The following is a 15084-nucleotide window of genomic DNA, read 5'->3' on the forward strand; positions in this document are numbered from 1 at the left end:
TATATATATATATGCCCCATGAAAATATGAATTAAATTATCATTAGGAATCAAAATAAACTACCATTAACTGAGAAAAATTAAACAGACTAGGAAGTATAATTGTAAATTAATGGGAACAAAAATGGTAAGTACATATTTAAACACCATTAAGTTTTACATTCATATATGGATAAAATCTACTTCATTTTCAGTATTACAAAAATCAAAGTTATTTTGGAATTTCAGGGAAAATTTTAGGTCAGAAGGAATAGACCAAGAAAAGTCATCAAATATTTCACCTGGAATGGTGAAGAAGACAAAAAGCAGCTCTGAGTACTTGTTAGATTTGAGGTTTAAACAGTAATATTTAGGCCCAGTGAAAGAAAATTAGAAACTACAGATGAGCCTGGGCTCTGAGGTCCCATATGCTGCTGTCTTTAGGCTGTCTGAATGTCAAGAGCAAGGAACACAGGTCTCTAACACTTAATTATCAGAGGATTTGTGGAGAAAAGGCCAGGCCACTAGAGGAGGATGCTTCTCAGGACAGTCACCATCCCTGGGTCCCTAAGCTACTCGAGTTTTGAAGAAAGAAGTAGAGGGTGCATAACATCACAGGTAGAAGGAAGGAACAAAAGGGCTTATCAAATGTACAGTAGTAACTCTCCTCTGAAGGAAAATTCTTTCATTCTACTTAATTTAGATCTCACAATTGTAAATCCTTTTTGAAACGCTTCTTTCTACCTCAAATCTCCAGCTAAACGCACCTCTGATGTAACAAGTAATCTAACAGAAACAAACAAAAATGAGTAAGTTACATCACACATAGGGGCTTCAGTAAGAAATTAGCCTATGCAATCTGAGGCAGACTCTCTTTAGTCTTTTCCAGCAACATTCCAACTTTTCTATTCCTTTTTAGTGTTAGTGCTTCAGCATTCCTTTCCTAACTTTAAAATAGAACACTTTATGAAACAGAAGATCATGAATTTGAGCCCAGCCTGCAACACATAGTAAGATCCTATCTCAAAAACACAGAAGACAAAAGGACAGAAAGAAGGAAAAAACGAACAGTTTACATTTACTACCACCCACTTCTAGGCTCTGGGTCATATCTTAACTCACTGAATTCAGCTCCTATCCTCACCCACTGCACTGAAACTGCTCTAATAAAAATCAGAGTTCTCAGAACTGCTATATTCAATAAACTCTTATCTCCATTTCACTCTCTACACATTCGGTGGTACTTACTCCCGTCTTCTTCTCAAAAATAGCTGTTCAAAAGCCTTCTAAGACACCAGTCTCCCAGTTTTATAATTTTTATTTTTGGACTCTCTAATGCAAAATACCCTAAACTGAGTTCATCACTACTCCCACCTGTCATTTCCCACTGATTCTAGAAGTAGATCATAAATAAACAAAATGTTCCAGTGGTCAATAAAGAGCAAAGGGATCTATGGCAAACTCTAAAGTGCATACCTGCCTAAAGGCAAGTGAAGTAAAACCAAAAATAAATTAACAGAAAACATTAGTTTAGTTTTTGGTCCTTGCTATGTATCTTGATAACTCTGGTCACTCAGTAAGGTATCTGTGGGTCAGCTTATCAGCCGTATCTAAGGCGCTGACAAGCTCTTTTTATTTACCAACACCATTCCTCTTGATTTATATCTTCATCATCTTCTGTCTAAGTGACAACAGCCTCCTAAACACTTCTAAATTACAGACTAAAAGTCATTCATAGATGATGAAAACAATTCAGTGGGTTACAACCAGCATTTAAAAAAAATTAAAGAAAAAACATAATCTACATCATTTGGGTAAATACTCTTGTGTGACACTTTGGATCTTTACATATGCATCCAAATCTTTGTATTCCTCTTGATGTGGTCCAAAGAACTTTGAAAACAATAAGCCCAATAGATTTCTGTGCCTACAATCTTACCACTCTCAATACATCTGCTGTACAGCTTTGGCATTTGTGTGGTAGCCATGCTAATCCTTTTCTTAAAACTGTCAATGACTCCCTTGTGAAGGTTTTTTAGAAGAAAAGCAAAGTCCTCCCAAGATCTTATCTTTATGATCTTACAATATTATTATTTCTTGTTGACACCCCTTAAGTCATAGTGTGTATTTTGGCAGTCCCATCTACATTTCCCAAAGATGCCTGGTTTCACTCCTTTCTGCTTCTGAATAGGATAGTCCTACCTGGAATGCACTTTCTGCTCTTATCTGCACAATGAACACTTTCAGTCATCAAGACTCAACCTTCAGTAGCATTTTTCTACAAAGCCTTCCTTGATCAATTCCATTCCTAAAAAACTACCTACCCTCCTTTGTACTACCACCTGTACAGATCTCTTAGTAACATTTTTCATATGTATTACTCACCATACTATTATCAAAAGTACCTACTATGAGCCAGACAATGCATCAGCCAGGCTAAATACGACAGACATTAAAATCAGTAAATTTTCTCACAATCACCAGGTTAAGTATCATTATCCTGAGGAATCCAGGGCTTAACCAGAACAAATAATTTGCTGGTGATGGAAAGAGCTAAGATTCAAATCAAGTGTAAATGGTTCTAAAATTCCTATTCTTACTACTTTCTCAGCCATAGAAGACTCTGAGAATCTTGGTGTAGCCACAATGTATCCTCAGTATATAGCAATGTCTAGCACCAGATAGTAAATGCTTGTTGAATGAACAAACAGAATCTAAAAACTTAAAAGTATCCCACTTGAACTTTTCTAATTTCCATCAAATTGGTTTTGATACCGTAAATCTGGCTTATGTTGAATTCCATTCAGAATTAACTATAGTACAGTATATCAATTTTAAATATATTATATTTTAGGGTGTTGGTCAACTGTGATGAACATTTCAGAAACTACAGGGTTTGTCTCTATGTCTCCAGGGAGACATACGCCCAAGCATCCAAGCATCCTCATGCTGCATTTTAAGAAAGCTTTCACAGTCTTTTGCCCATTGAGAAAACTGTGGAAACAATTTAAGAAACATGGAAGAAGTTAAATGTGAACTAATATTCAGAAACAAAGTTCGGACCAAATGATTTTTCATGTATCTAAATTATTTGAGAACAATGTTTATTCTCTTCTGGCACTTTACTAAATATTTATGTATTTTTATGCATAAAAAAACTACTATCTTTAAGGAATTATTAAAAGCAAACAATTTAAAAAATCCCTAACACAAATAACTAGTTTACTATTAATACTTGTTGTTGATAAGGAAACTTTTATTGTACGTAAAACTTATTTTAAAAAGCCATTTAAAAAAATTCTCCCTTAAGAGTAACTTACAAGGTTTCATTTTTACTTACAACAATCCAGTTCATCAGATTTGTCACTGCAGTCCACATTATGGTCACACTTCTTGTGCTTTCCAATGCACTGGCCATTGCCACAGCGGAACTGATCAATTAAACAAAGCACTGGAAAAAATGTAAATAATTTTCTCATTTTAAACATCATATAAAGCCAAATTCAACAAGAGTCTAAAGGTACTTTCTCAATATGAATGAAAACCAGACTAGATTTTTAGATTTAACTTTAGTCTCTGGGTATTTCCACTAGTAGAGAGAAAAGAAAGAGTAAAAAGAATTCAGCAAGAGATTTCTTACTTTGTTCTTTAAATTTCCTCTTTTAATAATTAATTTTTGTTGTTTACCTGAAAGAACTCTATAGACCTTGTTTGTTTATACTGTGTAAGGTTAGTAAGTGAAAGAAGAGAATAAGGTAGTTTAGACTGTAATAAATAAATCAACCAATACAGATGCACTGAAAACAAGAGCTATTTTTGCATACTTCTGACTTAATTTTTTGGTCTTATTTCTCAGTTTTCAGACCTTACTGCCATCATTTGAGTTCCTCCAATGTTCATGTGCTAGAGGCGTGGAAGTCTGTACTGCATGACATGAAGGTGCTAGGATCTTTAAAAGCTGGAGGGAGCCTAGTTGATCACCAAGGTCCTGTTCTCAGAATGGACTGAGGTATGTATAGTCAAGGGACTCTGAGTTAGCCCTCAGGGGAGACGGTCATGAAAAGAACAACCTGACACCATCTCCTCACTCTGGCTCCGTATCTAGGGATGAGATCTCTTCCTCTCTTCAGTCTTCTAGTCACCATGCTCATCTCCCATGATGCCTTTGCCAAAGCCCAGCTAATGCCAATGTCAAGCCCCTGAATCTCCAGAACTATGGGCAAGTAAAATTTTTTCCTTCATAATTAGCTTTGGGCACTGAATTTAGAAACAGAAAGCTAACTAAAATACTTACTAATCTGAATAAATGCCATGCAAGTGAAATGAATTAAGATAATTTGGAACATGACATTATGCTTACAATATGCTCAAATGTCATACTGAAAAATGACACCTAGTGATGCTTATTTGAAAAAAGTTCAGAATACAGGGTCTAAAGCCCACAGGTTGTCTATTTAACTCTGGGCTTCACTGTGGTGATGGTAAGTTTCAAAATTTCCAAACATTCCCTGTTTTTCCAAAGTCATTACAGGGTATTTATAAAGGCTATTAAAATCAAGGTATAACACTATCTGTGATAAGGCTCAAGTGTAGGGTACCAGCTAAGCATGCTTTAACTCCTGCAGTTTATCCACAGCAATCCCATAAATAGTCTCCATGTTGTTTAGAAGGCCAGGAAAACTGGAACAAAGTTACCAAAACCCCCAAATCTATACTGAGCCAAAGTAATTTACACTGAATTTTAAACAAGTTGATGGAAAGGACCATATGACTAGGCATAGAGGAATTGTGGATACCTTCACAGTTCTTTTCATCTGATTTATCCTGGCAGTTTGCATCCCCATTACATCGGAGGGCACCATCAATACACTGCCCACTGGCACACTGGAACTGGGACTCTGAGCATACAGGACAATTGAGTTCATCACTGTGGTCTTCACATTCAGTAAACCCATCACAACGCCAAGCCACAGGGATACAGTCAATTTCCCCAGTGAAACAAGTAAACTGCTGAGGAGAACATGTTGGGGGCTCTTCAAATGAACAAGGAGGAGGGAATGACAAAAGCACAATAATGGTCACACAGAAGTACAAACATTTATATCCAAATGAAGCTCATTTAATAATTAACATATACAAAATACAATTTTTAAAGCATCTCATCTAATCAGAAATTTTTCTGCTACTTAATTTAGGTTCACTAACCTGAAAAACTATGACAGAAGTTTTCTCACATATTGTAATTCAAGAATGGTTATAATATCTGCAATCACATGTAACCTGAGAACAATTATGATCACCCGTCTCCAATTATCTTAAAGTAAGCCCAGAACTCACTTTTTTTTTTAAATCTGAGGTTCTCAAAAGGTAGTCTACAATCCCCCCTGGGAATCCTTAAGTCCTGTTCTTAGGGGCTATTCACTATTTTTACAATAATTCTAAGATGCGATTTGCTTCTTACATTGCATTTACACTGATATCACCAAATGGTGGGTAAAACCATCAGCCCCTGTAGGGACTCAGCAATCACACTGTACTAGTAGTCACCAGGCTCTATACAGCCATACATTCACAGTTTAAATAGGACAGTTTCACTTAAGAATGGTCATGACAAATCAATAAGAAATGTTAATTATATTAAAATCAACTTCTGAGTATAAGTCTCTTCAACAGTGTTTGATGAAATGGTTGTATGCACAAAGCTCAAGTAAACCTAAGTAGGACGGTTTCTAAAGAGAAAGGATCTGAGTGTTAAGTGGAAATCAAAATCAAACACTATTTTCACCTGAAAGAATAAAAAAATCACAAACTATAGTTATTTACAGTTGGATATCTGGTGGGAATTTTTAAAAAATGAACTCAATGAGCCCATTAACCTAAAAAAAATCATGACAGTACTTGTGGCAAATTATAACATCAAAGCTGTCAACTGGCAATTACAATTCTGAAAAACCTGAATCTACCAAAGATTGTAAGCTTCACAGATTAGCAGTACTTAAAAGATTTTTCTGATGAAACTGATGATTTTTTAACAAACGTGATTTTTAAAAATATTATATAATAAAATGGGTCAAAATCTGAAGATCTGGGGATTTCTAAATGAAATATTAACACCAAATGACTAAGGTGGGCTCAAATGATCCTCCTGCCTCGACCTCACTGGTAGCTGGGAATACAGGCATGCACCACCACACCCGGCCACATCAGCACATTTTAATATAATGGATTAAGGAAAGTTAACAGATGTGGTTTCAAATTCTACATTACAGCTAAACCTATAGGAAACTAACACTTGTCAAGATTTGCTGTAGAATCCAAGAATGTCCACAATTCTTTGAAAAAGCTATTATTATAGTCTATTTCCCAATCATGTATCTGTGTGAGGCCAAATTTTTTTCATACATTTCAACAAAAACTACCTACTACAAAATAATGATGTGGAAGTATACATGAGAATACAGTTCAACATTAAAAAGATTTAGAGAAATGTAAAGCTTTACAAAAATGTAAATTGTGAAAAATATAAATTCTTTTCACTAAAATTATATTACCTAAACTATATACTACAGTTGTTTTCTTAGCATATTTCACTTATGAATGTGTGAAAAGGGTTATTATTGTTACTTTTAATAGTTTTTAAAGTTCTTGGCTTTAAATTCTGGTAATGTAAATACAGATAAACATAAACTATAACAACAAAACCTATTTGGGGTCCTCAACAACTTTTTAAAATGTAAAAGCATGCTGAGACCAAACAGTTTGAGAACAGCCACTCAAATCCAATTTTCCTATTTTAAGAATGAGGAAACTGAGGTGCAGAGAGGTTAAGTGACCATGCCAGGCTACAGAACTTTTTATAAACAAGGAATAATTACAAGGCAGTAAGAATAAGAAGGATAGTGTCCTTAAGGTTAGCCCACTGCCTGCAGTACTGTATTATAAACTCCTTAACAATTTGACTGTTGGTAAATTCTCTTGGGAATACCTATTTTATTATATGTCTATGAACTAGAAAACCCTTTATCTTTAAAACAGAACATTACAAATTACAGATGAACACTGTACATGTGGAAATTGAAGGATTCTTTTCTAAGAGTTATTATGCATCTACTCAACAACTATACTACATTGCATGGAAAATTAAAATAGATAAAATATGATTCATGTCCTTAAAAATCTTTTAATTTGGTTGAAGAAAAGGACTAATAAAAAACAACTGACATTACTCTTAACTACCTGTCATACAAACTGTGGTAACAAGTGCTGCAATTCAGACAGTGGAGACAACAGCAGGTAGTGAGGTTTTCATAGATCATTAAGGGACCAGATGCCTCTTGCAAGCAGTAAGATTTAGGATAGGCAAGCATGAATCAAATTACATCCCTGAAATATCACAAGAAAATCTACATAAACAAAACAAAAAAATATACCATAGTTCTCCTCAAACTCCGAAGAGACAAACAAAAATAGTAAAGTTGGGTAGAAATACAAAATGAGATGGATAGATAAGATGAATTTAAATGAAATGTTTTGAAAGTCTGGTAGAAAAATTAAGATTTTATATTTATTTGCATTGTAAAACCAATACTAAATTATAAAAAGGCTTGTACATAAATGTTCACTGCAGTTTTATTCTTGATAGCAAAAACTGAAAGCTGAAATGTTCCTCATTTAAGAGTAACTGTGATGTTATATAATGAAGTGCTACCCAGCAATAAAAATCATATAATGATACAATCAGTTGTACTGTTGAATCTCAAAAATATATTATGCAAAAGACTCTTAAAACAAGATTACATATTATGATACCACTGATAACAGGTTCAGGAACAGGCAAAACTACTTATGGGACTAACAATCTAGTGATGACTTTTGACAGAAGAAAATTGGAAAGGGACCCCAGAGTCCTTTTTTTCTATTTTTTTTTTTTTTTGTTTTTGAGAGAGGGTCTCACTATGTAGTTCAGGCTGGCCCCAAACTCACAGTGATCCTCCTGCCTCAGCCTCTGAAATGCTGGGATTTACAGACATAATTCACTAAACCTGGATAATGCCAGGGTTCTTTTCTTGAAAACTTCTTTGGAGGTTCTAGCAGGAGAGTGCAACTACTCGTATACCCTCCACTGAGGAGCTGGTCCTCCTCTGTCAGGGTGGTCATCCTCTTCAACCAAGCACACAGCTGCAGCTTCAGGAGGGACATACATGGAGCGATGAGGGAGGATGGGGACACCTACCTACCCAGCCAGACCGGCTGAATCAACCCTGGCGATCAATGGGGTGAGAGATGTCCCAGCCAGATCGCTCTCACACGCGCCAGGGTACTTTTCTTAGTGGCAACATTATATAACTTGACTTGGGTGTTGGTTAACACTGTTGTATACATTTTCCAAAACTTGGTGAGTATCCATTTAACACACATTAGAAACAGTTACTATATGTGCAAACAAAAACAATCAATGATCTTTTAAAAGATTCTTTCTAACTGAAAGATGAGATCCTTGATTCAGTTTTATTTGTTATCATTAACAGAAAGGGAACTTTTTCTAGGATTTTCCTTTTAAAGTAACTATCTAGCACTCTGACACGAAAACATGGTTTCTTCTATTGCGGTAAAAGACTCAACATAGGGCTAGGGATATATAGCAGCTGCACAGTGCCTGCCTAGCAAGCACAAGGTCCTGAGTTCAATTCCCAGTACAAAAACAAAAACAAAAACAAAAACAGATGCAACATAAAATTAAACTTATTAATTTTACCTTAACTGTTCAGTGGTGTTAAATACATTCACATTATTGTGCAGTGTTTATTTTACATTTCAAGAGCTGGAGTCTATCTGCACACGTCTGGGCTCCCTGATTACAAGTTTTTCAAATCCCTATAGTGCAAGTAAAGTGACTGTGGCTGCTACTCTATATATGCATTTTTATTTTTTTAAAAAACTTAAAAGTTAGAATAAAATTTATTTGTAGCCCCACATTACCAATAATTTTTATATTCTGAGTGCATATTCTTTTGAAATCTCAGCTCACAGAAATACTTATTTTACCTAATTATCACTATAGAAGAAAACATCTTTCATTTTTAAATTGTGCTTAGGATGGAACCCAGGGCCTCATACGCGCTAGACAAGCACTGTACTATTACTATTTTAATAACTTTTAACTCCAATTTTAGTAACTTTTGTGCCAGGGGCAATGCCACATGCTTGTAAACCCAGCTACTCAGTGGGCTATAGTGGGAGAATCCTTCAAGTCCAGGAATTTGAGGCCAGTCTGGGCAACTTAAAGATACTCTTGGTCTCAAAAAAAAGGAAAAGGGGACTGGGGATATAGCTCAGTGGCACGGCACCTGCCTGGCAAGTGTGAGGTCCTGAGTTGGATTCCCAGTTTAAAAAAAGAAAAAAAAAGGAAGAAGAAACGGTACTACCACCTCCCAGTAACCTTCAACACACAGCCCTTCTGGGGCATTTAAGATCCAAGCCAAAGACTGGGTGTGATCCCAGCACTGCATAAAGCATCCAGAAAAAAAGGCAACAACACTGTTTTTCCTCCTCTTGAGCCAAGTATATTTTTATACCAACTTCATGATCACAGCATTTATATCTGTATAAACTGAGTTATTACATTAAATAATTTCCCAAACAATAGATATTACATGGTTTTAAAATTTCTACCATCATAGATAACAACAAAAAGTAGTCTTATTTGGTCAGCTGAATTAACTTACAATTATGCTCAAAATGAAGATTTCTGAATTAAGAATATGAGTATTACAGTGCTTGATACTACCACACTGTGATTTAACCAAGGAATGTATCAATCTGTTATGACTCTTAAGTGATCAAATTTCCCTACAATATTATCGGTATACTCAGTAATATCTTTCCTTTAAAATTGTGGGCTTATTGATTGATACTAGGTAAGTAAGACAAACAGCAGGAAACTGCTAATAGATTTGAACAAAACTGTTCTTGTCACTGGACATATTCCTAACAATGATACACACACTGACAGAATCCAGAATTCAGTAGATGGAGATTACAAGATGCAGAATTAATTCATTTCACTACCATTGGAAAGGTAGCGAAGCTACTCTATTACCAGGAAATATAGCTGTTCTCAGGCTGAAAATGTGGTAATACATATATGCAATGAAATACTATTCAGCCTTAAAAAAAAAGAAAATGTTATCTTTTGCAGTTACAAATGAGCCTGAAGCAGAGAGACAAATACCACATCAACTCACTTATATGTGGAATGTAATAATGCACAGAAACAGAGATTAAAAACAAAGCTAAATGCAGGGGAAAGAGGATTTGGCAAAGGGGGAAAATATTCCAAAAGCCTAGTAAAGTACAGATGAACAGAAAAAAAGTGCCCAATTAAGTTATAAGAAACAGCAACTTCACTGTCTAATTACAGAGGGCTACACTAAAATATGGAATATGGTAGCGTTCAGGCTTGCATGAGAAAACTGTAACATATTTACCTCCACATGAAAGCTCATCTTGAAGCAGAACCAGGTGCATGGGGCAAGAACACCTTGTAGTACCATCACCTTTTACGAGACAAATATGTGAACAACCACCATTATCCTGGGCACAAGGGTGCTGTCCTGAAAGAAGGAACAACTCTTGTCAAAATGGATTTCTCTTAAGAACCACAAAGAGCAACAATTACAAAATCAGTTTGGACTTCATTTCTACATAATTCCTCACTCCCTCCATTCCCAAAAAAACCTGTAAGAAAATATCTATATCTAACAACCGTATGTGTGTATGTATGTATCTACTGTATTTTGAGCTATCTATCTACTGTATTTTGAGATGTATCTATGTTGTTCAGGCTGGTCTCAAACTTGGCTCATGTGATCCTCCTATCTTAGCCTCTCAAGTACTGTGACAACAGGTACACACACACATTTGTAAGCAAGATAATGGTATAAGCTTATGCTAATTTTGTTAATAAGAAAAGGGGATTACTGGAACAAGAAAAGTTGCTGGGGAGATGCCTAACACCTAGATATTATTCTCTTTAAAATATAAGAACTCTTCCCTAAATTAGATTTTTAACTCAGAAATTTCATCTAAAATATAAAACAATTTCACTTAAAAATTATATTTTTAATGAGGAAGTCAATGAAAATTACAGTTATAGAAGAAAAATCTTAAGATGACATGAAACTAAGCCATTTAGAGAGAGACAAATTTATTTGCTTCGTCAATTCAAAAAGTAAACTGCACTATTACAAATGTTTCATTTCCTCTTATTTGGGCTAAAATATACTTCTTAAGTGAAGTCAATTTGTCTTTTAGACAGAATTTCTGAGTTAAAAATCTTTAATTAAAGCAACAAACTATTTGGCAACTTTTCAGTCTGTTTCACAAGTTGTATTTAAGGTAATAACTACTCTGAATTTTTTGTTTACCTTGGGTTACAAGTAACCTGATACTTTGTCATCACAGAATAGCAACATGTAACCTATCCACCATTTGTTACTGCTCATCTACAATAACCAGGGGTCCTACTTCAGTTTGTGTTCAAGCTGAGACTCAGCTATCTGTGAATAAGCAGACACTCCAGACACCATTTTATTAGAGTATATAACCTACAGAGCAGTCTCTCAACCTTTAATTCCGGAACACTTTTGAGAAATAAAAATCTCATTCACTCGATGTTATCAGCAATTTCAAAAAATGCTTTCCGAACCACAAAACCAAAATATGCCTAGTTGTATAAAGGAAGATATTCCCTCTTATAATTCTTAAAATACCCCGATATTTATTACAAAAATAAATATTCCTATATCAACTGAATAACTTAGGTATTATGTCATTATTATTTTATTTCAATTAGAAGTCCAGCCTGAGTTATATAAATAACTGCCAACATAAATGCCAAAATACCCAACTTTCTAATTCTCAAAAAATCTAATTTACTTATAAGCTTACGAAAAGAGGCAACGTAACGGCCATCTGAATGAATCATAGCACCCTCACTCCTTTTTCTCCTTTCAAGCTTCAATTCCACTCGAAAGCACTGAGCTGGAAAGGTAAGGAGTTTCAGTAGTTTTCTAGTACTGTACTCCCACCACCATTAGCACTTCTGGTACTATCATGTACTAAAAAGAAATTAAGCCATGAAGATTATCTATTTCAAAAGTTTTCAGCAAAGTTAAAAAAAAAAAGTGCCACTAACACTCTTAAGAATTGAAAAATTTATCTAAGAAGAAAGGAAAATAAGCACTGATTAAACACACCTTATGCTTTCATACTAATTTTTAGTTTTAAGAATAGAGTTAATCCTTAAGTACATAAATCATTACATAAAATTTTATTTTTCTTCAAACTGTAGGGACATAAAGGGAAAAAAGAGAAATAAAATTTTGTACCAAAGGGACTGAAGGCAATAAACAAAAGGCATGACAATCAAACTCACTGTTGTACCTAGCATTATCTGCATTATTGGTATTAAACCCACGCCTCACACATACTGAGTAATCTCTACCATGAAGCTACACCACCAGTCCAAGAAATATTTTTAAATGAGCAAGACCATGCCTTTCTCCTACTTCTGTTTTATGAGATGTTTAATTTGAAAAGGTAGGGGCTGGAGATTTAGCTCAGTGGCACAACGCCTGCCTGGCAAGCACGAGGTCGTGAGTTTGATTCCCAGTACCGGGAAAAAAAAAAATTAAAAAAATTTTTTTTAAAAAAAAAAGGCTTCCAGTTGAGTTTGATATAAAACTCTAAAGCATGAGTTCAAAAGAAATGGCAAAACTAAAAACATATGAAAATCTTGAAGATAATAGAGGCCAAAAAGACACAAAAGTACATCTTAATTTCTAACAACAAATTTGAGTACTCCAATTAGTGTTACTTCCAGCACATACTGTACTCCTGAAGATTCAGCTCCTTTACTGCATGAATGTCACTAAGCTGGGCAATCCGAGCCTGCACTTTAGTTCTGCCCTCTCGACCAGTCATGTCAATTTTTTCAATCATTTGTTGCTGCTTATCAATCCAGTACAGCCAGTTTTCAAATACAGTCAGGCCCACAGGCTGCAAGATATTGGAGTCTTCTAACACTATCCTGTTGGCACCTTCAAAAGAAGACATTCAACAACAGTGACTCCATTTGGTCAAATCACACTTTCAACAATTATTTACTGAATGGCAATTAAGATTCTAAAAGCATGAGAAAGCAAAGCATATACTCTTTACCGCGAAATTTGAAAATCATGCTGAGAAGATACATGAGATTAGCTCTGGTACTATTTAACAGTGATGCAGGCATACAGGAATGAATATAGCACAGGCAGGTCTTGGTACTATACATGGTTTCAGGCAACCACTGGAGATATTGGAACATAATCATCCTAGTATAAGCCAGACTCCTGTAGATCTACGCAACACAATAGAGACAAGCAACAGAACTGAGTTGTGTATGTGTAAGACTTTCATATATAATAAAGTGATCCTCAAAACAATGGACAGACTGTTCAGTGAACGGTGCTGAAAAACTATTCACTACACAGACAAAAGGGGCTGGGGCTGGGTTGTTTATTTCATGCCATAAGCAAAAGAAGGCTACTATAAACCTGCAAATAAAGTGTGAAATCACTACAGAAAACCAGAAAGATGTACCAAAAACTATTAAGACCGAACTGAAAAGGAGGGATACTCTATGGTCATGGGTGAAAAGACTAAATTTCTTAAACATGCCAATTCTCCTCCAGTATACATGTAACTTAATGAGAAATACTCTGAATAAAGAACTCCTAGAGACCAGAAACAGAAAAATGGACAGAGGCTATGAACAGCAATTCACAGAAGAAATGTGAATTATCAAAAAATACACTCTATTAAACCTCAACAGCAAAAGGAGATTTAAATATGTATGTGTATGTATGGTAAAATAAACACACAATCTAAAACATATATGGCAAAGAGAAATATCAGACGCTATTTCTGGGGATGACAACAAGAAGAGAATCAGGGAGGGACACAGTGCTTCAGAATTCTAATATTTTATTTCAAGGGAGGAAAAGAGCAAGGAAGGACCAAAAGCAAGTATGATCAAACATCAAAACATGACAGGGGCTGGGGATTTAGCTCAGCGGCACAGCGCCTGCCTGGCAAGCGCAAGGTAGTGAGTTCGGTTCCCAACACAGGTGGGGGGGTGGTGGACCACCACAAAAAAACAAAACAACAAAACATGACAAAGCTGGATGGTAGGAATTCCACAATTTCTGAACGTTTGAACAATTTCAGAATTAGGATAGGAAAATCACCCATGCACAGAGAAAAAAAGAATCCAACTCATTAATGTGTTAATCATAGTGCCAGAGATAATGCTTTTCTTCTCTTATTTTCTAAGCTTTCTTTAATGAACATGTATTACTTTTAATAAAAAATAAAAACATCGTAAGGGAAGAAAAAAGAAAAAGGGAACCTATCTCCAATACTAATAAAAGAGCTACACGTTGACATAAATAATTACTATCCAAATTAGAGGTGATACAAAAGACACAGGGATTGGATGAGGGAAATAATACATCATGCCAGGCAAATGAATACATCTGGGTAAGTGTACACAGCTATTTAGAAACAGAGAAAGTAAATGGGGCACTGGAAACTGAAGAAAAGGCAATTTTTTTTTCTACAAGTATAAAAAAAAATTACAAATGTATTAAAAAAGATACAAACTTTCCTACAATATCAGAGTAATGTTTTCTCCCAGTAGTGAGGATTGAACCTAGGGTACTGGCACTGAGCTATTATATTAAGACCTTCATTTTTATGTTGAGACTAAGTCTTACTGAACTGCTCGAGCTGGGTACCAACATGTGGGGCTCCTGCCTCAGCCTCCAGAGTGCTGGGATTATAGGCATGTGCCACTACAACCAGCTAGAAATGATACTCTTAACAGTTTAGCATGCTAAAATTCCAGAACTTTCTCAAAATATATTTGTTTACATATTTCTAAAGGAATAGGTAGACATATATGCCCTTGGTATACATCTACTATGTGTGCCTACATGCATATTATATATATATATATATATATATATTTTTTTTTTTTTTTTTAGACAGTCTCACTAAACTG

General features: G+C 35.2%; 1 protein-coding gene across 1 annotated transcript in view; it reads right to left on the reverse strand.

Moving 5' to 3' along the window:
- The window catches only part of Lrp6 (low density lipoprotein receptor-related protein 6), a 156744-nt gene that overhangs the window by 6807 nt on the left and 134853 nt on the right, over positions 1-15084 (reverse strand). Inside the window, exons 16-19 of the mRNA XM_005378957.1 lie at positions 12869-13078; positions 10466-10591; positions 4775-5011; positions 3319-3429 (exon numbers count right to left, since the gene is read on the reverse strand). Coding sequence (XP_005379014.1) covers positions 3319-3429; positions 4775-5011; positions 10466-10591; positions 12869-13078 — 684 coding nt within the window. The remainder of the gene's footprint in view (positions 1-3318; positions 3430-4774; positions 5012-10465; positions 10592-12868; positions 13079-15084) is intronic.

Source organism: Chinchilla lanigera, unplaced genomic scaffold (genome assembly GCF_000276665.1).
Source record: "Chinchilla lanigera isolate Chin_1 unplaced genomic scaffold, ChiLan1.0 scaffold00012, whole genome shotgun sequence".
NCBI classification, from domain to species: Eukaryota; Metazoa; Chordata; class Mammalia; order Rodentia; family Chinchillidae; genus Chinchilla; species Chinchilla lanigera.